At 46.0% G+C, this 27264-nt stretch overlaps 2 protein-coding genes across 6 annotated transcripts in view; both read right to left on the bottom strand.

Annotated features, from left to right (window-relative positions):
• Positions 1 to 8628, bottom strand: part of LOC137360381 (mitochondrial Rho GTPase 2-like) — a 65105-nt gene extending 56477 nt beyond the window's left edge. For all 4 annotated transcript variants that reach the window (XM_068025852.1, XM_068025850.1, XM_068025851.1 and 1 more), the window contains exons 1-2: positions 8461 to 8628; positions 6019 to 6077 (exon numbers count right to left, since the gene is read on the bottom strand). In XM_068025852.1, coding sequence (XP_067881953.1) covers positions 6019 to 6077; positions 8461 to 8497 — 96 coding nt within the window. In that variant the 5' untranslated portion in view covers positions 8498 to 8628. The remainder of the gene's footprint in view (positions 1 to 6018; positions 6078 to 8460) is intronic.
• Positions 8629 to 11792: 3164 nt separating this feature from the next.
• On the bottom strand, positions 11793 to 27243 carry LOC137360377 (inactive serine/threonine-protein kinase 19-like). Of its 2 annotated transcripts, XM_068025844.1 has the most exons (8): positions 27177 to 27207; positions 24234 to 24393; positions 19632 to 19739; positions 18176 to 18321; positions 17373 to 17608; positions 15777 to 15874; positions 14219 to 14366; positions 11793 to 13288 (listed from the first exon to the last, which is right to left on the bottom strand). In XM_068025844.1, exons 2-8 carry the CDS (start codon positions 24274 to 24276, stop codon positions 13243 to 13245), a joined length of 825 nt encoding a protein of 274 aa, XP_067881945.1. In that variant the 5' UTR covers positions 24277 to 24393; positions 27177 to 27207; the 3' UTR covers positions 11793 to 13242. The 2 variants fall into 2 exon arrangements, with proteins under 2 accessions (XP_067881945.1, XP_067881946.1); XM_068025845.1 differs by lacking the exon at positions 24234 to 24393 and having other exon boundaries at positions 27177 to 27243.
• Positions 27244 to 27264: the final 21 nt, after the last annotated feature.

The following is a 27264-nucleotide window of genomic DNA, read 5'->3' as shown; positions in this document are numbered from 1 at the left end:
ATAAGGAAGCTCCCATTCCAAATCTTCGCCCAAAGGCAGGGACTCTTACTGGGGTAATCAGCAAGTTCCTCAGGCACTGGCTGCTTCTGACACCTTGTGTTAGTGACCATTCTTCATGCAGGGATATTCACTGATGATTGCACAGTGTTCAGTACCATTCACAACTCAGATACTGAAATAAAAGCAAAATACTGCGGATGCTGTAAATCTGAAATAAAAACAAGAAATGCTGGAAATACTCAGCAGGTCTGGCAGCATCTGTGGAGAGAGAAGCAGAGTTAACGTTTCAGGTCAGTGACCCTTCTTCAGAACTGGCAAATATTAGAAAGGTGAAAGGTTATAAGCAAGTAAAACAGGGGTGGGGCAAGAGATAACAAAGGAGGTGCAGATAGGACAAGGTCACAGAATAGCTGACCAAAAGGTCGTGGAGCAAAGGCAAACAATATGTTAATAGTGTGTTGAAAGACAAAGCATTAGTACAGATAGGGCGTTGACGGACTGAAAATTGAACAGCCGCAAGTACAAACATGAAAAAAAGCGGGTAAGCAAACTGAACAAACTAAGATGAAATAAAATAAACACAAAAAAAATTTTAAAAAGAAAAAAATAACGAAAAATAAAAGTATAATGGGGGGCCCCGTCATGCTCTGAAATTATTGAACTCAATGTTCAGTCCGGCAGGCTGGAGTGTGGCTAATCGGTAAATGAGATGCTGTTCCTCAAGCTTGCGTTGATGTTCACTGGAACACTGCAGCAATCCCAGCTCAGAGATGTGAGCATGAGAGCAGGGGGGAGTGTTGAAATGGCAAGCAACCGGAAGCTCGGAGTCCTGCTTGCAGACTGAGCAGAGATGTTCCGCAAAGTGGTCACCCAGTCTGCGCTTGGTCTCCCCAATTTAGAGAAGACCACATTGTGAGCAGCGAATACAGTATACTATATCGAAAGAAGTACAAGTAAATCGCTGCTTCACCTGAAAGGAGTGTTTGGGGCCTGGGATAGTGAGGAGAGAGGAGGTAAATGGGCAGGTATTACACCTCCTGCGATTGCAGGGGAAGGTGCCCTGGGACGGGGACGAGGTGGTGGGGGTAATGGAGGAGTGGACCAGGGTGTCGCGGAGGGAACGATCCCTTCGGAATGCTGACAGGGGAAGGGAGGGGAAGATGCGTTTGGTAGTGGCATCACGCTGGAGGTGACGGAAATGGCGGAGGATGATCCTTTGGATATGGAGGCTGATGGGGTGGAAAGTGAGGACAAGGGGAACCCTGTCACCTTCTGGGAGGGAGGGGAAGGAGTGAGGGTAGAGGTGCGGGAAATGAGCCGGACACGGTTGAGGGCCCTGTCAATCACAGTGAGGGGTAATCCTCAGTTGAGGAAAAAGGAAGACATATCAGAAGCGCTGTCGTGGAAGGTTGCATTATCAGAGCATCATCTTCAGATACTGAAGCAGTCTGTGCCCACATGCAGAAAGACTTGGACAACATTCAGGCTTGGGCTGACAAGTGGCAAGTAACATTCACGTCACACAAGTGCCAGACAGTGACCATCTCCATTTAGGAATTTAACCATCGCCCCTTGACATTCAATGGTATTACCATCGCTGAATCCCCCACCATCAACATCCTGTGGGTTACCATTGACCAGAAACTGAACTGGGCCAGCCACATAGATACTGTGGCTACAAAAGCAGGTCAGAGGCTAGGAATTCTTTGTTAAGTAACTCACCTCCTGACACCCCAAAGCCTATCCACCATCTACAAGGCACAAGTCAGGAGTGTGCTGGAATACTCTCCACTTGCCTGGACGAGTGCAGATCCAACAACACTCAGGAAGCTCATAGAAACATAGAAAATAGGAGCAGGAAAAGGCCATTCGGCCCTGCTCCACCATTCAAAAAAGGTCATGGCTGATCGTCTAATTCAGTACCCTGTTCCTGCTTTCTCCCCATATCCCTTGATCCCTTTGGCATTAAGAAATATATCTATCTCCTTCTTGAATATATTTAATGACTTGGACTCCACTGCCTTCTGCGGTAGAGAATTCCACAGGTTCACCACTCTCTGAGTGAAGAAATTTCTACTCATCTCGGTTCTAAATGGCATACCCTGTATCCTGAGACTGTGACCCCTGGTTCTGAACTCCCCAGCCATCGGGAACATCCTCCCTGCATCTAGCCTGTCTAGTCCTGTTAGAATTTTATAGGTTTCTATGAGATCCCCTCTCATTCTTCTAAACTCCAGTGAATATAGGCCTAGTCGAATCAATCTCTCTTCATACGTCAATCCTGCCATCCCAGGGATCAGCCTAGTAAATCTTCTTTGCACTCCCTCCATAGCAAGAACATCCTTCCTCAGATAAGGCCTCAATAGAACAGGACAACTACCGTTACACAACTTTGGAAGAAACTAAAGAGTTTATCAGAAGTCGTAGGTCGCCACCACTCACCTTGGATCAGGCCCTGGAAGAGGTGCAGAAGGAAATGAACCAATAACTGCACACAATACTCCAGAGGTGGTCTCACCAAGGTCCTGTATAACTGCAGTAAGACATCCTTGCTCCTGTACTCAAATCCTCTTGCAATGAAGGTCAACATACCATTCCCGTTCCTAATTGCTTGCTGCACCTGAATGCTTGCTTTCAAGCGACTGGTGTACAAGGACACCCAGGTCGCGTTGCACCTCTCCCTTTCCCAATTTATCACCATTCAGATAATAATTTGCCTTTCTGTTTTTACAACCAAAGTGGATAACCTCACATTTATCCACGTTATATTGCATCTGCCATGTATTTGCCCATTCACTCAACTTGTCCAAATCATATTGGAGCCTCTTTGCATCCTCCTCACAGCTCACATTCCCACCCAGCTTTGTGTCATCTGCAAATTTGGAAATGTTACATTTAGTTCCCTCACCCAAGTCATTAATAAATTTTGTGAATAGCTGGGGCCCAAGCACTGATCCATGCGGTACCCCACTATTCAATGCCTGCCACCCAGAAAAAGACCTGTTTATTCCTACTCTCCGTTTCCTGTCTGTCAACCAATTCTCAATCCATGCCAGTATATTACCCCCAATCCCATGTGCTTTAATTTTGCACACTAACCTCTTATGTGGGACCTTATCAAAAGCTTTCTGAAAATCCAAATACACCACACCCACTGGTTCTCCCCTATCTATTCTATTCGTTACATCCTCAAAAAACTCCAGTAGATTTGTTAAGCATGATTTCCCTTTCGTAAACCCATGCTGACTTTGCCCAATCCTGTTTATGCTTTCCAGGTGTTCTATCACATCCTTTATAATAGACTCTAGCATTTTCCCCACTACTGATGTAAGGCTAACTGGTCTGTAATTCCCTGTTTTTTCTCTCCCTCCTTTTTTAAATAGTGGGGTTACATTTGCCACCCTCCAATCTGTAGGAACTGCTCCAGAGTCTATAAATTTTGAAAGATGACCACCAATGCATCCACTATTTCCAGGGCCACTTCCTTTAGTACTCTGGGATGTAGATTATCTGGCCCTGGGGATTTGTCAGCCTTTAACCCCACTAATTTCCCTACCACTATTTTTTTTTTTACCAACACTGATTTCCTTCAGTTCCTCCCCCTCATTAGACCCTTGGTTCTCTAACATTTCTGGGAGGTTATTTGTATCCTCCTCTGTGAAGACAGAACCAATTGTTCTGCCAGTTCTTTGTTCCCCATTATAATTTCCCCCGTTTCTGACTGTAAGGCACCTACATTTGTCTTCATGAATCTTTTTCTCTTCACATATTCATAAAAGCTTTTACAGTCAGTTTTTATGTTCCCCGCAGGTTTACCCTCATACTCTATTTCCCCCGCTTAATCAACCTCTTTGTCCTCCTTTGCTGAATTCTACATTGCTCCCAATCCTCAGACTTTCAGCTTTTTCTGGCAATTTTATATGCCTCCTCTTTGTATCTAATACTAACCCTAATTTCTTCTGTAAGCCACAGTTGAGCCACCTTTCTGGTTTTATTTTTGCACCAGACAGGAATGATTAATTGTTGTAACTCATGCGCACGTTCTTTAAATATTATCCATTGCCTATCCACCGTCACTTTTAGTAAAGTTCCCCAATCTACCATAGCCAACTCATGCCTCATACCTTCGTAGTTTCCTTTATTTAGATTCAGGGCCTTAGTTTCGGATTCAACAACTTCACTCTCCATCTTAATGAAGAATTCTATCATGTTATGGTCGCTCCTCTCCAAGGAACACCGCACAAAAAGATTGTTAATCCTTTCTCATTGCACAATACCCAGTCAAGGATAGACTGTTTTTTTCAGGTTTGCACTTGCTGCTGTTCAATATTCAGTGCATTAACACCTAATCTGTACTAATGCTTTGTCTTTCAACACACCATTAACATATTGTTTGCCTTTGCTCCATGACCTTTTGGTCAGCTATGTGGCCTGGTCCAATCTACACCTTCTCCTTTGTTATCTCTTGCCCCACCCCCACCTCACTTGCTTATAACCTGTGACCTTTCTAATATTTGTCAGTTCCGAAGAAGGGTCACTGACCCGAAACGTTAACTCTGCTTCTCTTTTCACAGTGGCGCAGTGGTTAGCACCGCAGCCTAACAGCTCCAGTGACCCGGGTTCAATTCTGGGTACTGCCTGTGTGATGTTTGCAAGTTCTACCTGCGTCTGCGTGGGTTTTCTCCGGGTGCTCCGGTTTCCTCCCACAAGCCAAAAGACTTGCAGGTCGGTAGGTAAATTGGCCATTATAAATTGTCCCTAGTATAGGTAGGTGGTAGGGAAATATAGGGTCAGGTGGGAATGTGGTAGGAATATGGGATTAGTGTAGGATTAGTATAAATGGGTGGTTGATGGTCGGCACAGACTCGATGGGCCGAAGGGCCTGTTTCAGTGCTGTATCTCTAAACTAAAGATGCTGCCAGACCTGCTGAGTGGTTCCAGCATTTCTTGTTTTTATTTATAGCCTGTTCTCTAGTTGGCTCCTCAACGTATTGGTCTAAAAAACCGTCCAGTACACACTCCAGGAAATCCTCCTCCACAGTATTATTGCTAATTTGATTTGGCCTATCTATATGTAGATTAAAGTCACCCATGATTACAGTTGTACCCTCATTGCATGCATCTTTAATTTCCTGTTTAATGCCATCCCTTACATCTCCACTACTGTTTGGGGGTCTATAGACAACCCCCACCGTTTTCTGCCCCTTGGTGTTTCTTAGCTCCACCCATACAGATTCCACATCATGATTTTCTGAGCCAATATCCTTCTTCACTATTGCATTGATTTTCTCCTTTACGAACAACACTGCCCCTCCTCCTTTCCCTTTTTGCCTGTCCTTCCTAAATATTGAATACCCCTGAATATTCAGTTCCCATCCTTGGTCACCTTGCAGCCATGTCTCCGTAATCGCTACTATATCATAACCGTTTACATCTATTTGCGCTGTTAATTCATCTACCTTACTGTGAATGCTCTGCGCATTAAGACACAATGTCTTTAGACTTGTCTTTTTAACATTGGTAGTCATCTTAGCTTTATTTTGCACTACGGCCCCATTTGTTTCTCACCCTTGTTTTCTCTGCCTCCCACTTTTGCTTCTTACCTTTCTGTCTTTCATTTCTATCCTTGTTTCCCTCTCTTCTGTCTCCCTGCTCAGATTCCCATCTCCCTGCCATTCTAGTTTAAACCCTCCCCGACAGCACTAGCAAACACCCCCCTGAGGAAATTAGTCCCGGTCCCGCTCAGATGCAACCCAAGCTCAACACCATCCAGAACAAAGCAGACCACTTGATTGGCACCCCATCTACAAACATTCATTCCCTCCACCACCAACAGACAGCGGCAGGAATGGATATGGTGTGTCTTGGCGGGGGGGGGGTGGAGAGGGGTGAGGGTGTCAGGTAACAGCTGTTACTTGTGGAACACATGCTTCAATAAATGCAGAGCCTCCAGGTGAAAAAAACTGGTGGAAGCGTGGGCAATGTAACAGAACACCCTGTAATAAAACCCAGACTCACCTCCTCGGGAAACTCCTCGCTTACCAGGGACATGATCAGTGACGTTTTGCCAACTTTAGCTGCATAAGGAGAGGAGAGAGACATTAATTGCTGAACCCAAGGAGCATGCATTACCCTAATTACAGCTTATGCTTTCATGAGAGATAGTTTAAACCTCAGTTTAGACCCAACACACCCATAATAAACCAATTACACTTTTTTTTTGAAGTTGAAACAAAAAAGTTTTTGTGCTCCCCCAATGGCTCAGTGGGTTCACAGAGCAAGTTACTGAAAGACACAAAGACCTGTATTTATATAGTATCTTTCACATCCTTAGGATGTCCCAAAGTGCTTTACGGCCGAGTGTAGTCACTGTTGTGACAAAAGCCAGACTTGATCCCAGCTCAATGTTGGCAATGCGGGATGTTTCAATTAACTTCAGCCCTGATGAACTAGAATAAAGTAAAAGCGTCAGCGATCTCACCCCTGATCACTAGTCAGTGATCGGTGCGGGAAACACAGGGTTGCAGACTTTGGCTGGGAAGAGAATCAGGAAGCTGATGGGAGCATGTCAACATTTCTTATTCAATTTTGTTACGTCAACTGTCCCCACTTCCCCAGTCCCTCCCCCCACTCCCTCTCCCCACCTCCCTCCCCCCACTTCCCAGTCCCTCCCCCCCACTCCCTCCCCCCACTTCCCCAGTCCCTCCCCCCACTTCCCCAGTCCCCACCTCCCTCCCCCCACTTCCCCAGTCCCTCCCCCCCACTCCCTCCCCCCACTTCCTCCCCCCCACTCCTCTCCCCACCTCCCTCCCCCCACTTCCCCAGTCCCTCCCCCCCACTTCCCCAGTCCCTCCCCCCCACTCCCTCTCCCCACTCCCTCTCCCCACCTCCCTCCCCCCACTTCCCAGTCCCTCCCCCCCACTCCCTCCCCCCACTTCCTCCCCCCCCCCACTCCCTCCCCCCACTTCCTCCCCCCCACTCCCTCTCCCCACTTCCCCAGTCCCCTCCCCCCCACTCCCTCTCCCCACTTCCCCAGTCCCTCCCCCCCCCCACTCCCTCTCCCCACTTCCCCAGTCCCTCCCCCCACTTCCCAGTCCCTCCCCCCACTTCCCCAGTCCCTCCCCCCCACTCCCTCTCCCCACCTCCCTCCCCCCACTTCCCCAGTCCCTCCCCCCCACTCCCTCTCCCACTCCCTCTCCCCACTTCCCCAGTCCCTTCCCCCACTTCCCAGTCCCTCCCCCCCACTCCCTCTCCCCACCTCCCTCCCCCCACTTCCCCAGTCCCTCCCCCCCACTCCCTCTCCCCCACTCCCTCTCCCCACCTCCCTCCCCCCACTTCCCCAGTCCCTCCCCCCCACTCCCTCCCCCCCACTCCCCCCCCCCCACTCCCTCCCCCCCACTTCCCCAGTCCCTCCCCCCCACTCCCTCCCCCACTTCCCCAGTCCCTCCCCCACCTCCCTCCCCCCACTTCCCCAGTCCCTCCCCCCCCACCTCCTCCCCCCACTTCCCTCCCCCCACTTCCCCAGTCCCTCCCCCCCACTTCCCTCCCCCCACTTCCCCAGTCCCTCCCCCCACCTCCCTCCCCCCACTTCCCAGTCCCTCCCCCCCACTTCCCTCCCCCCACTTCCCCAGTCCCTCCCCCCACTTCCCTCCCCCCACTTCCCAGTCCCTCCCCCCACTTCCCCAGTCCCTCCCCCCACTCCCTCCCCCCACTTCCCCAGTCCCTCCCCCCCACCTCCCTCCCCCACTTCCCCAGTCCCTCCCCCCACTCTCCCAGTCCCTCCCTCCCTCTCCCCCGAGTCCCTCTCCCCCAGTCTCTCCCCCCCCCACTCCCACTCTTCCCCCCCCACTCCCACTCTTCCCCCCCCCCACTCCCACTCTTCCCCCCCCACTCCCACTCTTCCCCCCCCCACTCCCACTCTTCCCCCCCCCACTCCCACTCTTCCCCCCCCCCACTCCCACTCTTCCCCCCCCCCACTCCACTCTTCCCCCCCCCACTCCCACTCTTCCCCCCCCCACTCCCACTCTTCCCCCCCCACTCCCACTCTTCCCCCCCCCACTCCCACTCCTTCCCCCCCCCACTCCCACTCTTTCCCACTCTTCCCACCCCACTCCCACTCTTCCCCCCCCCACTCCCACTCTTCCCCCCCCCACTCCCACTCTTCCCCCCCCCACTCCCACTCTTCCCCCCCCCACTCCCCACTCTTCCCCCCCCCACTCCCACTCTTCCCCCCCCCACTCCCACTCTTCCCCCCCCACTCCCACTCTTCCCCCCCCACTCCCACTCTTCCCCCCCCACTCCCACTCTTCCCCCCCCACTCCCACTCTTCCCTCCCTCTCCCACTCTCCCTCTCCCCCCCACTCTCCCAGTCCTCTCCCACCTCCCGTCCCCCAGTCTCTTTCCTCTCCCTCTGTCCCTCCTGTACTTTCCCCTCACTCTCCCTCACTATATTTTACTCACGTTCTCCCACCAGCAATATCCTCACATCTCCCCTCATCTTCACACTCTCCGACTGCGCTGCTGTAATCGATATCGATTGCGTTAATGTCGGTTAATGGAACAAACTGGAAACTAATCGATTCCTCCCGATGGCCCAGCGCGCTCCGTCCAGCCGGCCGCTCGGCAGCTTCCGGACGTACTCGGCTATTTCCGGAGAGGGGCGGAGCCGTGATCGGCAGCTTCCGGAGAAACTCGGCTATTTCCGGAGACCGTCAACGCCTGTTCGGCAGCCTCCGGAAGTACTCGGCTATTTCCGGAGAGTGGCGGAGCCGTGATCGGCAGCTTCCGGAGAAACTCGGCTATTTCCGGAGACCGTCAACGCCTGTTCGGCAGCCTCCGGAAGTACTCGGCTATTTCCGGAGAGTGGCGGAGCCGGGATCGGCAGCTTCCGGAGGTACTCGGCTAGCAATCATTGTCACAAAGCTTATCCTTATCCAACTCCACCTCTGTCTCAGCTCATCTGCTGCTGAAACCTTCATTGATGCCATTATTACCTCTACACTTGACTATTCCCATGCACTCCTGGCTGGTCTCCCACATTCTATCCTTTGTGCCATCTCAAATTCTGATGCCCAGGTCCAAACTCACACCAAGTCCTAAAAGCAAAATACTGCAGATGTTGGAAATCTGAAATAAAAACAAGAAATGCTGGAACCACTCAGCAGATCTTGGCAGCATCTGTGGAAAGAGAAGCAGAGTTAATGTTTCGGGTCAGTGACCCTTCTTTGGAACTAGCAAATATTAGAAATGTCAAAGGTTATAAGCAAGTGAGCCGGGGGTAGGGCAAGAGATAACAAAGGAGAAGGTGTAGATTGGACAAGGGCACATTGCTCCATGACCTAAAATAAAAGCAAAATACTGCGGATGCTGGAAATCTGAAACAAAAACAAGAAATGCTGAATCACTCAGCAGGTCTGGCAGCATCTGTGGAAAGAGAAGCAGAGTTAACGTTTCGGGTCAGTGACCCTTCTTCGAACTGACAAATATTAGAAAAGTCACAGATTATGAGCAAGTGAGGTGGGGGTGGGGCAAGAGATAACAAAGGAGAAGGTGCAGATTGGACCAGGCCACATAGCTGACCAAAAGGTCACGGAGCAAAGGCAAACAATATGTCAATGGTGTGTTGAAAGACAAAGCATTAGTACAGATTAGGTGTGAATACACTGAATATTGAAGAGCAGCAAGTGCAAACCTGAAAAATAACCTGAAAAAAACAGCGGGTAAGCAAACTGAACAAACTAAGATGAAATGAAATAAATGCAAAAAACAATTGTAAAAAATGTAAAAAAAAAGAAAAAATAACTAAAAATGAAAGTAAAATGGGGGGGCTGTCATGCTCTGAAATTATTGAACTCAATGTTCAGTCCGGCAGGCTGTAGTGTGCCTAATCGGTAGATGAGATGTTGTTCCTCGAGCTTGCGTTGATGTTCAGTGGAACACTGCAGCAATCCCAGGATAGAGATGTGAGCATGAGAGCAGGGGAGAGTGTTGAAATTGCCAGCAACCGGACGCTCGGGGTCCTGCTTGCGGACTGAGCGGAGATGTTCCGCAAAGCGGTCACCCAGTCTCCCAATGTAGAGGAGACCACATTGTGAGCAGCGAATACATTGAAAGAAGTACAAGTAAATCGCTGCTTCACCTGAAAGGAGCGTTTGGGGCCTGGGATAGTGAGGAGAGAGGAGGTAATGGGCAGGTATTACACCATCCTGCGATTGCAGGGGAAGGTGCCCTGGGACGGGGACGAGGTGGTGGGGGTAATGGAGGAGTGGACCAGGGTGTCGCAGAGGGAACGATCCCTTCGGAATGCTGACAGGGGAAGGGATGGAAGATGCGTTTGGTAGTGGCATCACGCTGGAGGTGGCGGAAATGGCGGAGGATGATTCTTTGGATATGGAGGCTGATGGGGTCGGAAAGTGAGGACAAGGGGAACCCTGTCACGGTTCTGGGAGGGAGGGGAAGGGGTGAGGGTAGAGGTGCGGGAAATGGGCCGGACACGGTTGAGGGCCCTGTCAACAACAGTGGGGGGGAATCCTCGGTTGAGGACACCTCCACTCAGTCCGCAAGCAGGACCCTGAGCCTCCGGTTGCTGGCCATTTCAACTCTGCCCCCTGCTCTCATGCTTACATCTCTATCCTGGCTTGCTGCACTGTTCCACTGAACATCAACGCAAGCTCGAGGAACAGCATCTCATTTTCCGATTAGGCACACTACTGCCTGCCGGACTGAACATCGAGTTCAATAATTTCAGAGCATGACGGGCCCCCCATTTTACTTTTATTTTTTACATTTTTTTTCTTTTGTTTATTTCATTTCATTGTAGTTTGTTCAGTTTGCTTACCCACTGTTTTTTTTCATGTTTGTACTTGCTGCTGCTCAATCTTCAGCTCGTTAACACCCTATTCTGTACTATGCTTTGTCTTTCAACACACCATTAACATATTGTTTGCCTTTGCTCCATGACCTCTTGGTCAGCTATGTGGCCTTGTCCAATCTACACCTTCTCTTTTGTTATCTCTTGCCCCACCCCCGGCTCACTTGCTTATAACCTTTGACACTTCTAATATTTGTCAGTTCCAAAGGGTCACTGACCCGAAACATTAACTCTGCTTCTCTTTCCACAGATGCTGCCAGACCTGCTGAGTGGTTCCAGCATTTCTTGTTTTTATTTCACACCAAGTCCTGTTTTCCTATCACCCCTGTGCTCACTGACCAACATTGGCTCTCAGTCAGGCAACATCTTGACTTTAAAATTCTCATCCTTGTTTTCAAATCCCTCCATAACCTTGGTTTTGCCTCATTGGCAGCACAGACTTCAATAACCTAGGTCCTAATCTATAAAATATCTTCCTCACACCCTTTAAAACCTCCTCAGCACCCACCTCTTCAACCAAGCTTCTGTTCAACTTTCATAGAATTTATAGCACAGAAGCTGGCCAATCGGCCCACCTTGTCTATGCCAGTGTTTACGCCCTAAACCTCCCATTCCTCTTCATCTCCCCCTATCAGCATATCCTTCTATTCCTTTTGCCTTCACGTGTTTAGCTAGTTTCCCCTCAAATCCATGCATACTATTTGCCTCGGCTACTCCACGTGGGCACAGGTTTCACATTCTCACCACACTCTGGCTGAAGACGTTTTCCCATGAATTCCCTATTCTCTCGCTTCTTAATCTCTTCTAGCTCATCATTTGTTACCCACATACCTCACTGTGAGACACCTTATTTAAAGGGGCTAGTAAAGTGCAAGTATTAAGTATTTGGAGGACAGATATATTACAGAGCACAATAATGCTCTTCAGTGAAATAATATTTATTTGGTTAATGAATAAATATTAACAAACACAACCAGCAAGTATTCTGTACAATATGAAGTCATGGCATGATTCACAAGGCACTTTGCAGATGATGTTCATTAGAATCTGATGTCAACCTTTAATGGACCAGATGCTAGATTTCCATTTAGGGTCAAAGTTCCCAACATTTGCAGTCAATGACCTGGGCCCATTCTTGTAAGATATCCTGGTCGTGTATGTATGTATAAATCATCAACAGAAGATTACGTTTAACCTGATACTATTTGGGTTTTTGCTTTCTTTTGATTTATAAATGGCTTGTGGACTTGTACGCTAGCTCACCTCCTTTTTAGGCAGGCCCTAGGGCTCACTCTGCTTCCACTCTGTTTTGATGGGTTGGGATGGCCAATTATTCCAATGCGTGATCTGCAGACTCTGCCATGAGGGGCAGGTGGTGTTTGAAGTGTTCCACATGTTCCCGACAAAGTTCTCTAATGAGCTTTCTTCAACTAGGATGGTCATGAGCCAGGGATGCCTACGAGTCGACAGATGTTTGATCTCTTCAGGGATATTTTGACAACATCTCTAAAGTGTTTCCACTGTCCTCCTCGGAGTCTCCTGCCGCGACCAAGTGCTGAGTAGAACAGCTGCGTTGGGAGTCTGGTGTCAGGCATGCAAACGCCATGTCCCACCCAGTGGAGTTAGTTTTGGGTGATTAGTGCCCTGACGTTGGGCAGGTTGGGTTGCGGAACACCAGAGACTAAGCTCATAGTTTACTGGGCAGCAATGATCCCTGCGTCCTATAATTCTTCAGAGACTTAGGAAGCCTACAGCGGACACCACAAAGCACTGGAGATGTACCACCAGAGGTACCTCCGCAAGATCCTCCAAATCCAATGACAAGAAAGGAGGTCCAACTCTAGCTCCAAGTAATGAAATGGTAAAAGTTGTTCATGCCCAGGATGGTTTAAGAGCTGAGTGGCAACTTGCACCCAAATCCTTTAGCTATTGAAATGTTCCAACTTAGACACTAACTGCAAGAGTTTATCGAGCATACACATGTACAACTCGTACAATCTTTTTCTCTATTACACGAGCACTGTATTCCAGGTTTAATCCAACACACCCACTGTACACAAAAAAAGGAAATAAAAGTACATTTCATTCGATTTAACAACCCATTTAAACCTCCAATTTGTCAAATTTTAACATATATTTATATATAAATTAGTTCCAGTTGCACAGACTTGGCAAATAACTAATAATGGAAATGTTTAATTTCAGCGTATCAGATTCTTCAGCAACATACTGAAGATTTTTTTTTTAATGTCTATCTTTTTTCCTGCCTCTTTCCTCATTGCTCCCTTTTCCCAGCATCTTCTCCTGGTATTGATTACATTCTCGTCAAACATGTTCCAACTGGTGGTTTTCAGTCAGTCAAGGTCCTTGGGTCAGGTGTCATTCAAGCGCAGTAAGGTTCCAGTAGTCGTTGGGATACTGTTTTTAAAAACAAAATATGAAGTGTGACTTCTCACAGCCCTCAGCAATCCAATGTTAACAGGACATAGAAATTCAACACTTTCACCTCATGTCAGCTTTTATAAAAGGGGAAAGTGGATGAATCTGAAAAACAAACCATCTTAAAAGGGTTATGGATGAGGAAAAGGCAGAGCAACAGGACTAAGCAAATAACTTTTTCAAAGAGCGAGTGCTAGTGTGAAGGACAGCCTCCTTCTGTGCTTTAAGATTTATGGGATTCAGTCTATAGTATCCTCTTGCCATTTTTAAAATGACAAAAGAAATTAAAATCAAATAGATTAACATTTTTGAAACAGATTCCATATGTAAACTATTTAATTTATAGTCCTTTTGGTTGTCCTAAAATGTTTCCTGTTTAGGTTGTATATCATTTCCCCCCCAGCCATGAAGAGATGAAAGCAACTTCCGCCAGGACCTCTGCCATTCAGCGCATGGCCAGTGGCTACAGGATAGCAGCTTTCTACCACCCACCAAGCAGTTGCTTTGCTTTCCCTTCCCCTCTTTCCCAAGAGACTCTTGCCTGAGGTTCATTACTTCTCCCCATTAGAATAGGTTACTGGTTCTGCAGCAGTTTACAAAGAGAGCAGAGCAGCAAGAAACCAACCAACACGCCAGAGTTCCGATTCCAGCCTCGGCCAGCGTCGACATACACATTTACCAGAGGGGTCACTGAATAGCAATCAGGCATACTGGCCCATTTGCTCCCTCCCAACCTAGAATGCAGAGATCAGATAACTGCACAGACTCGAAATTAAACTAGAGGAAGGTTCCTTGTCCATATAGCTCAATGTTCTGTTTCATCGAAGCCTAAGACGACAAATTTCCAGTAAGTTCAAGTTAACTCCACATACATGCTGCACATTGATTTAACTTAAAGGGGTACATCACCATTTCACCAACTCTGCTCCAATAATATCATGAACGTGATACTGGATCCCTAACTTGACTGTGGAGGTTTCTTTCCGAGTTTCTAGGTCCGACTGCAAAACTTCATTGTATTTAGATTTCCGGATCATGCCAAGAACAGCTCTACGACCTGTAATGTGTAACCAGAGGGTTTATCTTTTAGCAGGTGACCGTTCAGCAACATTTAAGAGAAACCCAGGCCAACCTACCCTGGTAATCCCTCCCAACCAAAGCAGAAAAACACTGACACAAGGCTGAGAGAATGTCTGATGTAAACCTGGATTCTACCATTCTGTATTTGAAATAATGTCCAACAGCACCATGCCATACTCCACACTGCAGCTGGACTGTCATATTTCAAATGTCATTCTAATATATCATTTTCCTGAATAACATTTTAAGAAGTATTCAGTAAAGAACTAACTAAAAGTTCACATTCTCAGCACGAACCAAAGCACTTTACAGCCAATGAAATGCTTTTAAAGGGTAGCAACTGTTGTTTTGTAGGGAAGCCTGGCAACCAATTTGCACAAAGCAAGGTCCGACTAACAGCAATACGACAATCTTTTTTGTGATAATAAAAGCAAAATACTGCAGATGCTGGAAATCTGAAATAAAAACAAGAAATGCTGGAACCACTCAGCAGGTCTGGCAGCATCTGTGAAAAGAGAAGCAGAGTTAACGTTTCTGGTCAGTGACCCTTCTTCGGAACTGATCTTTTTTGTGATGTTGGTTGAGGGATGTGGTTGTCTGTCAGCAGTGGCTGAATTGGTAGCACTCACCTCTGAGTCACAAGATTCCAAGTTCAAATCCCACTCCAGGGCTTGGGCACAAAAATCAAGGCTGACATTCCAGTGCAGTACTGAGTGAAAGCCATTTTTTGGATGAAGCGTTTAAAAGAGGCACCCACACCCCCTCCATCTGCTCCCTGTAAAAGATCCCATGGCACTATTTCGAAGACGAGCAGGGGAGTTATCCCCTGTATCCTGACCAATATTTATCCCTCAATCGACATCACAAAAAAGAGAGAGAGATTATCTAGTCATTTATCTCATTGCTGTTTGTGGGAGTTTGCTGTATTCCTTACATTGCAACAATGCCTACAATTTAAAAGTAATTCATTGGCTGTAAAGCACTTCAAAAAGTCCAGTGGTTGTGAAATGCACTATATAAATGCAAGTCTTTGTTTTTTAAAAATAAATATTGGTCAGGCCAGCAGGAAAATTTGTTTGAACTGTGCCATGGAATCTTTTATATCCAGTCGAAGGGGCAGATGGGACCCTGGTTTAACATTTCAGCCAAAAGGATACTATAATATTCCCTCAGTACCAAACTGAGGATTTGCCCATGTGTCTGGCTTCTGAGGCAGAGGCAAGAGTGCTACCACTGAGCCAATGTTGACACATTTTCAATTAAAATATCGACCTTTAACTCAGAGCCAAACTGCACCAGAAAACAACCTGCAGCCTTCTCCAAGTTCAATGCTCCAGACAGGCACAAGCAGCTGTTAACGTCTCAAGGAGGTTGTGATGGAACTTACCTTTCACAAAGTATTTCACAAATCGGCCAGCGCCTGGAATAGCAAGCCACCAGCTTCCAACATCTCGCACCGTAAGTAGTCCTGCATTCATCAGCTGACTGTCAACAAAGAGTCAGAATATTTATCAAATGAAAGTAACCAAGGAATCTCTAGGCGATCTAATTTATAAGGACAGACTGTGTACGTGTGATGCAGATTGCAGCTATTCTGTGGATCTGTGTTAATTGGAATAAGCTTTAAAGATTCTACAAATTGCAAAACCTGTATGAAAGTTTACATTAAACCAAAGGTCCCATTTGCCTGATCCAGTAATCCAAGTGAACATTAAGAACACAATGCACTATTTGAAGAGGACTAGGGAATTCTTCCAGGAGTTCCAGTCAACATTCCTCCCTTACCAAACACCATCAAGAATAAGTTAACTAGTCATTCTTCTAACACTGTTGAGTGCTAAAGAGCTGCTTAGTCTGTCTACGTAACAATTACTCCATTTGAATAACCCACTGCACTCAGACACAGTAAAGTCCTACCATGAGTATATTAAGATCCAACAAGCTGTTTACAATCCAGCAACATCTGACTTTGTCTTTATTAAAAAAGAGAAACCTTTTCAGTGAAGCGAATGGAAGTAATAAAAGATACTCAAGCATGACTTTCACACATGCAGCCTGGTTCTACAATGAGGTTCAAATCTGACCAAAGCCTTTTTAAAAAAAAAATATGACATTCTATTAACCAGCATATCTAAATGCTGCTGATATACAAAGACTAATTACTATCTAAATTTGTTTCTCTGGAGTTACACAGAAAAAGTATCTGCATCTTTAAAAACAAACTTTTTTTTTTTAATGGTCAGCAAAAATCTGAGCAGTTCCTAAAAAAAAAACTTTTAAATAAAACCAGAAAATGCTGGAAATACTCAGCAGGTCTGGCAGCATCTGTGGAGAGAACATAAGAATTAAGAGTAGGCCATTCAGCCCCTCAAGCCTGCCACACCATTCAATAAGATCATGGCTGATTTGCCTCTGGTCTTAACTCCTCTTTCGTGCCAGCTCCTCATAGCCCTCAACTCCGATATTTCAAAAATCTATACCTCCTCTTCAAATACTTTCAGCGATCTATCCTCCACAACTCTCTGGGGTAGAGAATTCCAGACATTCACTACCCTCAGGGAAGAAATCCCTTCACATCTCAACTTTAAATGAATGTCCCCTTATTCTGTAACTACATCCCCTAGTTCAAGGTTCCCCCACTCGTGGGAACATCTTCTCAACATCTACCCTGTCAATCCCTCTCAGAATCTTGTACGTTTCAATAAGATCACCCCTCATTCTTCTAAACTCTAATGAACAAAGGCCTAATCTGTTTAGAAACAGAGTTAACATTTCAGGTCAATGACCTTTCTTCAGGACTTTGAATAAACCTGTTTGGCCATTAAGTTTAAAAAAAAAAAAAACTTTTCATTCAAGTCACAAAGAGACTTCTAATATTCTAATAGCAGACAGGCTTGAGGTGCTGAATGTCCTCCTCCTGTTCCAAAAGGATGAGAGGCAATTCTTGAATGTTTTATTCCTTTTCATTACCCTGGATACTCACGTTATTTCTTGGTCACGAAAGGAAAACTCCTTCAGCATTTTATCTTTGTTGAAACCAATATCTGTACATGAGCTCAGCACAATCTCCAGGAATCTTTGCACTGTTGCAGCAGTCTCACTTGTCGCTGTTGCAGCCAAAACTTTACTTTTGTAATCTTCACTAAATACAATGCCGAACACATCCGTGTCAAATCCAAACTGGAAAATCCGAACCTCTCCCAGATCCTTCAGCTCATTCTGATCAACATACAGGAATGAAGACAATGACATTATTCATTGTTACTTTTATTTTAAATTTAAATAAATTCAAATATCCTGATTTGTCTTGTCTTTATTTTCTTTCACCCTTGGCAGGACCCTGCAATATCAGTCTTATTTAGCGGGGAAACAGAGACACTAACATTCCAGAAGATCGAATCTTGAGGTATCTTCACAAATGCAGTTTGGAATCATTCTTAACATTAGAGAGGAGGTGATTATAATCAGTTACAGAGTCAGCCATGGCTCAGTGGGCAACACCCTCGCCTCTGAGTCAGATGGTTGTGGTTCACATCCCTCTCCAGGGACTTGAGCACATAATCCAGACTGACACAGAATACTGAAGAAAACTCATTGGCCTGAAGCGTTCACAGTTTCTCTCTCCACAGTTGATGCCTGGCTGCTGAGTGGTCCCAGGATTTTCTGTTTATAAACTGAACAAAAGGAATTCAAATGGATATAGTGATTTATGTACATTTCTATCTCAGCCAGTTCCTCACATGCTTAGTCAACAGATATAGCAGCTTCACAGAGTAATGGACTTACCAGCTGACGATCAACTGTAGTTTTGTCTTTAACCATGCTATAAAGTTGGTGTTTTAGAACTATAGGCGGAAGAGAATCATCAAATAACTTACGAGGAAACAAGGACGCTAGTAAAAGCAGCGCGGATTTAGTATCATTTGGCACTCCTGTTTAAAAAAAAAAATGCAAAGATCATTTTTTGGTTTCAAAATCCTTTACACACAGCATTGAAAATAATTATCCCACTGTAGTAATCAAAGTGTAAACCAATTTCTGCACTTTTTAGATAGAGCGGGCAGAATATGGAGGGCTTTCTTTCATCTACAATAAATGAACCTGGATTCAAGAAACTTGACATCTAGCAGTAAGATCTAGCGAGGATTAAGTCAGTTGTCATAATTTGGGTTGTCCGGTGTTTTAGTAGCTTGCACTTTGTTTCAATTGTTGCAATATGGACAAAACTAACAAGGCCAATATCTATTGCCCATTCCTCAATGCCTTGAGAGATTAACAGGGAACTGAAGTCATGTGTCAGCCCAAACCAGGTAGGGGTGGGCAGTTTCCTTTCCCTGAAGGACACTAATGAACCAGTTGGGTTCACACCAATCCAGCATCATTCCCGATGCCAGTCCACAGAATACCAGATTTATTAAATTCAATTTCACAACTTTCCATAGTGTAAATTGAACCCACAATCTCAAGCCTACCAGCCCAGCACCACAACCACTGTGTTCAGTTTATATAAAGCCTTTAGTGTAGATTCAGAACAAAATTGATTCCCCAAATAGGAGGCTTGAGAGATCTTGGGATAAGCAGATTGTCTTAAGAGGGGAGGTTGAGTAGAATGAGCTGATCTTCTCTGGCGTATAGAAGAATCAGAAGTGATCTCATTGAAACATATCAAATTCTTATGGGGCTTGACAGGGTAGATGCAGAGGCCAATTCCCCTGGATTGAGAATTAGGGGGGGGGGTCAGAGTCTCAGGATAAGGGGATGGCCATTTAGGAATGAGACAAAGAGAAATTGCTTCAGTGTGTGAATCTTTGGAATTCTCTACCCCAGAGAGCTATGGATGCTCAATTATGGAGTATATTCAAGATTGAAATTGATAGATTTTAGGCATTAAGGAAATCAAGGGATATGGAGATAGGACAGGAATGTGCAATTGAGGTAAATCAGCCATGATCTTATTGAATGGCACAGCAGGTTCAAGAGGGCAAATGGCCTACTCCTGCTCCAATATATTATGTTCATCTGTGTGGCAAGCCAGAGATTTTAGGAAAATAGTGGAGCTGAGCGTTATAGGAGAACAGAGTCAGGTAAGTGGAGGGTGAAAGTGGGATGTAGGCTGCCAGTGGTTGCAGAGATTGGGTGGGGTAAAGTTTGGGAGAGATGTACAAGCAGGGACAAAAGGAGCCTTTGGCAACAAGTGAAATTAAACATTTTCCAACTGCATTATGAGAATTAATAGTGTTACCATCAAACTTTTTGGCTTCATTCTTATCCAAGTCTTCCTCTAATCCAAATTTACGTTTCTTAACCTGTCGGAAAATGTCTGGTATCAAGATTCTCTTCCGATTCATTGCTGCAAGTAATAAAAAAAAAAGTAAAAAGATAGCAGCTGAAACATTGCACAGTAAAATCTATCTTACCTGTAATGGTATCAGTTTCAAAGTGCAACATTTTCTCTTAACAACCATCCAGAATACATCATGTGCTAATTAGTACAATTGAACCTGCTCTACAAGGACTGGAGTCATTTCACCTAAAGAAAGATTTGCATTTATGACTTTAGGACGCTCCAAAGCGCTTTACAGACAATGAACTATTTTTGAAGTATAGTCACTGTTGTAATGTAGGCAACGCAGCAGCCAATTTGTGCACAGCAAGCTCCCACAAACAATGTGATAATGATAGTAGTGTCGGTTGAGGGATTAAATATTGGCCACGATAGCAGAAGAACGCTCCTGCTCCTCTTCAAAATAGAATCAGGAGATCTTTTACATTCACCTAAAAGGTAGACAGGGCTTGGGTTGAGCATCGCATCCAAAAGAGAAGACCTCCATCAGTGTCACACTCCCTCAGTGCTACACTGAGTGTCAGCCTGGATGATGTGCTCAAGTCCCTAGCGCAGGACTTGAACCCACAACCTAAGAACTGCAATAAGAAAGAGGAGGAAATATGATCTCTATATAGAAAGGTGGAACCAGTTATCAAATTAGCATTAATGCCAACAAATCATTATGTACTTTTGACCAATCAACTGATTGTGAATACAAATAAACTTAACAGGGGTCATCTATTCAACAAAGTGGAAAATTGCCCAGGTATCTCCTGTTCACAAGAAGCAGGACAAATCCAATCTGGCCAATTACCAACTCATCAGTTCTCTCAATCATAAGCAAAGTGATGGAAGGCGTCGTTGACAGTGCAATCAAGCAGTACTTACTTACCAATAGCCTGCTGAGTTCAAGTACCACCAGGACCACAACTGCAGAACATTCTGAAGGGGGAGGGTGAACAGCCAGTTGTCGTTGTGCACATAGGCACCAATGATATAGGTAAAAAACGGGATGAGGTCCTACAAGCAGAATTTAGGGAGTTAGGAGCCAAGTTAAAAAGTAGGACCTCAGAGGTAGTAGTCTCAGGATTGCTACCAGTGCCACGTGATAGTCAGAGTAGAAATGAAAGAATAGTCAGGATGAATGCGTGGCTTGAGAGATGGTGCAGGAGGGAGGGGTTCAGATTTTTGGGGCATTGGGACCGGTTCTGGGGGAGGTGGGACTATTACAAATTGGACGGTCTACACCTGGGCCGGACTGGAACCAATGTCCTTGGGGGTGCTTTTGCCAATGCTGTTGGGGAGGGTTTAAACTAATGTGGCAGGGGGATGGGAACCAAATGAGGTCAGTGGAGAGTAAGGATGTAGTAACTAAATCCTGTAAGGAACTAGATAATGAAGTCAGCGTGACTAAGGGAAAGAGTAGGCAGGGAGCAGATGATGAAAGCAAAGGGACTGGTGGTCTGAGGTGTATTTGTTTTAATGCAAGGAGTGTAGTAGGTAAGGCAGATGAACTTAGGGCTTGGATTAGTACCTGGGAGTATGATGTTATTGCTATTACTGAGACATGGTTAAGGGAAGGGCATGATTGGCAACTAAATATCCCAGGATACCGATGCTTCAGGCGGGATAGAGAGGGAGGTAAAAGGGGTGGAGGAGTTGCATTACTAGTCAAAGAGGATATCACAGCTGTGCTGAAGGAAGGCACTGTGGAGGACTCGAGCTGTGAGGCAATATGGGCAGAACTCAGAAATAGGAAGGGTACGGTAACAATGTTGGGGCTGTACTACAGGCCTCCCAACAGCGAGCGTGAGATAGAGGTACAAATATGTAAACAGATTATGGAAAGCTGTAGGAGCAACAGGGTGGTGGTGATAGGAGATTTTAATTTTCCCAACATTGACTGGGATTCACTTAATGTTAGATGTCTAGATGGAGCAGAATTTGTAAGGAGCATCCAGGAGGGTTTTCTAGAGCAGTATGTAAATAGTCCAACTCGGGAAGGGGCCATACTGGACCTGGTGTTGGGAAATGAGCCGGGCCAGGTGGTTGAAGTTTCAGTAGGGGACTACTTTGGGAATAGTGATCACAATTCTGTAAGTTTTAGAATACTCGTGGACAAAGACGAGAGTGGTCCTAAAGGAAGAGTGCTAAATTGGGGGAAGGTCAACTATACCAAAATTCGGCAGGAGCTGGGGAATGTAGATTGGGAGCAGCTGTTTGAAGGTAAATCCACTTTTGATACGTGGGAGGCTTTTAAAGAGAGGTTGATTAGCGTGCAGGAGAGACATGTTCCTGTGAAAATGAGGGGTAGAAATGGCAAGATTAGGGAACCATGGATGACAGGTGAAATTGTGAGACCAGCTAAGAGGAAAAAGGAAGCATACATAAGGTCTAGGCGGCTGAAGAAAGACAAAGCTTTGAAAGAATATCGGGATTGTAGGCGCAATCTGAAACGAGGAATTAAGAGGGCTAAAAGGGGTCATGAAATATCTTTAGCAAACAGGGTTAAGGAAAATCCCAAAGCCTTTTATTCATATATAAGGAGCAAGAGGGTAACTAGAGAAAGGATTGGCCCACTCAAGGACAAAGGAGGAAAGTTATGCGTGGAGTCAGAGAAAATGGGTGAGATTCTAAACGAGTACTTTGCATCGGTATTCACCGAGGAGAGGGACATGACGGATGTTGAGGTTAGGGACAGATGTTTGATTACTCTAGGTCAAGTCGGCATAAGGAGGGAGGAAGTGTTGGGTATTCTAAAAGGCATTAAAGTGGACAAGTCCCCAGGTCCGGATGGGATCTATCCCAGGTTACTGTGGGAAGCGAAAGAGGAAATAGCTGGGGCCTTAACAGATATCTTTGCAACATCCTTAAACACGGGTGAGGTCCCGGAGGACTGGAGAATTGCTAATGTTGTCCCCTTGCTTAAGAAGGGTAGCAGGGAAAATCCAGGTAATTATAGACCGGTGAGCCTGACGTCAGTGGTAGGGAAGCTGCTGGAGAAGATACTGAGGGATAGGATCTATTCCCATCTGGAAGAAAATGGGCTTATCAGTGATAGGCAACATGGTTTTGTGCAGGGAAGGTCATGTCTTACCAACTTAATAGAATTCTTTGAGGAAGTGACAAAGTTGATTGATGAGGGAAGGGCTGTAGATGTCATATACATGGACTTCAGTAAGGCGTTTGATAAGGTTCCCCATGGTAGGCTGATGGAGAAAGTGAAGGCGCATGGGGTCCAAAGTGTACTAGCTAGATGGATAAAGAACTGGCTGGGCAACAGGAGACAGAGAGTAGCAGTGGTAGGGAGTTTCTCAAAATGGAGATGTGTGACCAGTGGTGTTCCACAGGGATCCGTGCTGGGACCACTGTTGTTTGTGATATACATAAATGATTTGGAGGAAAGTATAGGTGGTCTGATTAGCAAGTTTGCAGACGACACTAAGATTGGTGGAGTAGCAGATAGTGAAGGGGACTGTCAGAGAATACAGCAGAATATAGATAGACTGGAGAGTTGGGCAGAGAAATGGCAGATGGAGTTCAATCAGGGCAAATGCGAGGTGATGCATTTTGGAAGATCCAATTCAAGAGTGAACTATACAGTAAATGGAAAAGTCCTGGGGAAAATTGATGTACAGAGAGATTTGGGTGTTCAGGTCCATTGTTCCCTGAAGGTGGCAACGCAGGTCAATAGAGTGGTCAAGAAGGCATACGGCATGCTTTCCTTCATCGGACGGGGTATTGAGTACAAGAGTTGGCAGGTCATGTTACAGTTGTATAGGACTTTGGTTCGGCCACATTTGGAATACTGCGTGCAGTTCTGGTCGCCACATTACCAAAAGGATGTGGATGCTTTGGAGAGGGTGCAGAGGAGGTTCACCAGGATGTTGCCTGGTATGGAGGGCGCTAGCTATGAAGAGAGGTTGAGTAGATTGGGATTATTTTTATTAGAAAGACGGAGGTTGAGGGGGGACCTGATTGAGGTGTACAAAATCATGAGAGGTATAGACAGGGTGGATAGCAAGAAGCTTTTTCCCCCAGAGTGGGGGATTCAATTACAAGGGGACACGAGTTCAAAGTGAAAGGGGAAAAGTTTAGGGGGGATATGCGTGGAAAGTTCTTTACGCAGAGGGTGGTGGGTGCATGGAACGCATTACCAGCGGAGGTGGTAGACGCAGGCACGATAGCGTCTTTTAAGATGTATCTAGACAGATACATGAATGGGCAGGAAGTAAAGAGATACAGACCCTTAGAAAATAGGCGACAGGTTTAGATAGAGGATTTGGATCGGCGTAGGCTTGGAGGGCCGAAGGGCCTGTTCCTGTGCTGTAATTTTCTTTGTTCTTTGTTACAGCCCTGGTCCAAACATGGTCAAAAGTGCTAAATGCTAGAGGTGAGGTGAGAGTGACTGCCCTTGACATCAACCAATATTTAACCAAGTAGTGCACCAAGCAGCCCTCGCAAAATTGAAATGAATGGGAATCAGGGGGGAAAACTCTCTTCTGGCTGAATTCATACCTAGCACAAAGGAAGATGGTTTTGGTTGTTGGAGGTCAATCATCTCAGCCCCACGACATCACTGCAGGAGTTCCTCAGGGTAGTGTCCTAGGTCCAACCATCTTCAGCTGCTTCATCAATGACATTTCTTCCATCATAAGGTCAGAAGTGGGGATGGTCGCTGATGATTGCACAATGTTCAACATCATTTGCAACTCCTCAGATACTGAAGCAGTCAGTGTAGAAATGCAGCAAGACCTGGACAATATTCAGGCTTGGGCTGCAATGGCCATCTCCAACGAGAGAATATAATCTAACTACCTCCCCTTGACATTCAATGGGATTACCATAACTGAATCCCTCACTATCAATATCCTAGGGGTTAACATTGACCAGAAACTGAACTGGACCAGCCACATAAATACTGTGCCACAAGCACAGGTCAGAGGTGGGGAATTTTGCAGTGAGTAACTCACCTCCTGACTCCCCGAAGCCTGTCCACCATCTGCAGATCAGAAGTCAGCAGTGTGATGGAATACTCTCCACTTGCCTGGATGAGCACAGCTCCAACACTTAAGAAATTCAATACCATCCAAGGCAAAGCAGCCCACTTGATGGGCGCCTCATCCACCACCTTCAACATTCACTTCCTCCACCACCGGCACAGTGGCAGCAGTGTGTACCATCTACAAGATGCACTGCAGCAATGCACCAAGGCTCCTTCAGCAGCACCTTCCAAACCTGTGACCTCTACCACCTAGGAGAACAAGGACAGCAGATGCCTGGGAACACCACCACCTGCAAGTTCCCCTCCAAGTCACACACCAGCCTGACTTGAAACTAAATTGCCATTCCTTGATCCCATTCCCACTAAACTGCTGATCACCCAACTTCCCCACCTTGTCCCCAAGTTAGCCGATATTGTAAATGGTCCTCTCTATTCAGGCTTTGTCCCTCTCTCCTCTAAATCTGCCATCATCACCCCTCTCCTCAATAAAACAACTCTCGACCCCAAAGTCCTTGTAAATTACTGTCCCATCTCCAACCTGCCTTTCCTCTCCAAAGTCCTTAAATGTGTTGTTGCCTCCCAAATCCATTCCCATCTTTCCCAGAACTCCAAGTTTGAAACCCTCCCATCATATTCTCTCTCCCCTGCCCTCAGTACTGAACAGCTCTTATCAAAGAATGTCATTTGTGACTTTGGTGACTCCTCAACCTGTCTGCAGCCTTAGACACGATTGACCACATCATCCTCCTCCAACACCTGTCCAGTCGTCCAGCTGGATGGGACTGCTCTCATCTGGTTTCATTCTTATCTATCTAATCGTAGCCAGAGAATCACCTACAATGGCTGCTCTTCCTGATCCCACAAAGTTACCTCTGGTTCCCCCAAGGATCTATCCTTGGCCCCTATTTCTCATCTACATGCCACCCCTTGACGACATCACCTGAAAGCACAGCGTTAGTTTCATGTATGCTGACAACACCCAACTCTACTTCACCACCACCTCTCTCGACTCCTCCACTATTGCTAAACTATCAGACTGTTTATCCGAAATCCAGTGCTGGATTACCAGAAATTTCCTCCAATTAAATGGGAACACTGAAGCCTTTGTTTTAAGTCCCCACTACAAACATCATTCCTGAGCTACCGACTCCATCCCTCTCCCTGGCAACAGTCGGAGATTAAGCCAGTCTGATCACAACCTTGATGTCACATCTGACCCCAAGATGTGCTTCTGACCTCATACTCATGCCATCTCTAAGATCACCTATGTCCACCTCTAACATCATCTGATTTCACCCTTGTCTCAGTTCATGCCTTCGTTACCTCTAGCCTTGACTATTCCAATGCACTCCTGGCTGGTCTCCCACATTCTACTGTCTAAAAACTTGAGGTCATTCAAAACTCTGCTGTCCATGTCTTAACTCACACCAAGTCCAGTCCCCTATCACCCTGTACTCACTGATCTACATTGGCTCCTAGTCAAGCAATGTTTTGATTTAAAAAATGCTCATCCTGATTTTCAAATCACTCCAAAGCCTTGCCCCTCCCTATCTCTGTAATCACCTCCACGATATCTGCATTTTTACATTAAAAGGTGCTATGTAAATTTAAGTTGTTCTCCCTTCCCAGTCACTGGGATAAAAACCTGAAACACACTCCCTAGCACTGAGTGCACCTACACACATGGACTACAGCAGTTCAAGAAGGCAGTTCACCACCACCTCAAGGACAATTAGGAATGGGTAACAAATGCTGGCCTGGCCAGCAATTTTTACATCCAACAACTTAACATAATAAAGTGTCCCAAGGCACTTCATAGGTTTTAAGAAGTGCTTTAAAGGAGGAAAGCAAGGTAGAGACATGGAGCAGTATCAAAAGTGTATTTCAGAGTTTTAGACCTCGGCAAATGAAGACAATTGTGGAGCAATTAAAATCAGAGATCATCAATCAGCCCAAATTAGAAAAGAGTGTCAATATCTCAGAGGGTTGTGGGGCTGGAGGAGATTACACAGATAGGGAGAGGCGAGGCCATGGAGGGATTTGAAAACAAGGATGAGAATTGTTAAATCAAGATTCCCACAAAAAGGAATCTGTGATATTGGTTGGGGGATAAATACTGGCCAGGATTCCCTTGCTCTTCAAAATAGCACCGTGGAATCTTCACCATCCACCTGAAAGAGTAGAGAAGGCCTCAGTTTATCATCTCATCCCGAAATCAGCACCTTTGACAGCGCAGCACGCCCTCAGTACTGCACTGGAGTGTCGGCCTATTTTACTGTGCTCAAGCCCTGGACAGGGATTTGAACCTGGAACCTTGCGCCAGAGTGTTACCCACTGAGCGGACACTCGAATGTGAGAGACCAGCCAGGAGATGCCTTGGAACAATCAAGAGGTAACATCCCGAAAATAAAACTGCCTGAAGCGGGAAGCACAGAAACCGCCGGCGCCGCTCGTACCTTCTCCGGGAGATCCGCCATTGAGCAGCGACCGCACACGCAATCACCCCGCGACACCCAAACACTGGCGCGCAGAGATGATGATTAA

The sequence above is a fragment of the Heterodontus francisci genome, unplaced genomic scaffold (genome assembly GCF_036365525.1).
Source record: "Heterodontus francisci isolate sHetFra1 unplaced genomic scaffold, sHetFra1.hap1 HAP1_SCAFFOLD_837, whole genome shotgun sequence".
NCBI classification, from domain to species: domain Eukaryota; kingdom Metazoa; phylum Chordata; class Chondrichthyes; order Heterodontiformes; family Heterodontidae; genus Heterodontus; species Heterodontus francisci.
This window is presented reverse-complemented; position numbering and strand designations above follow the sequence as displayed.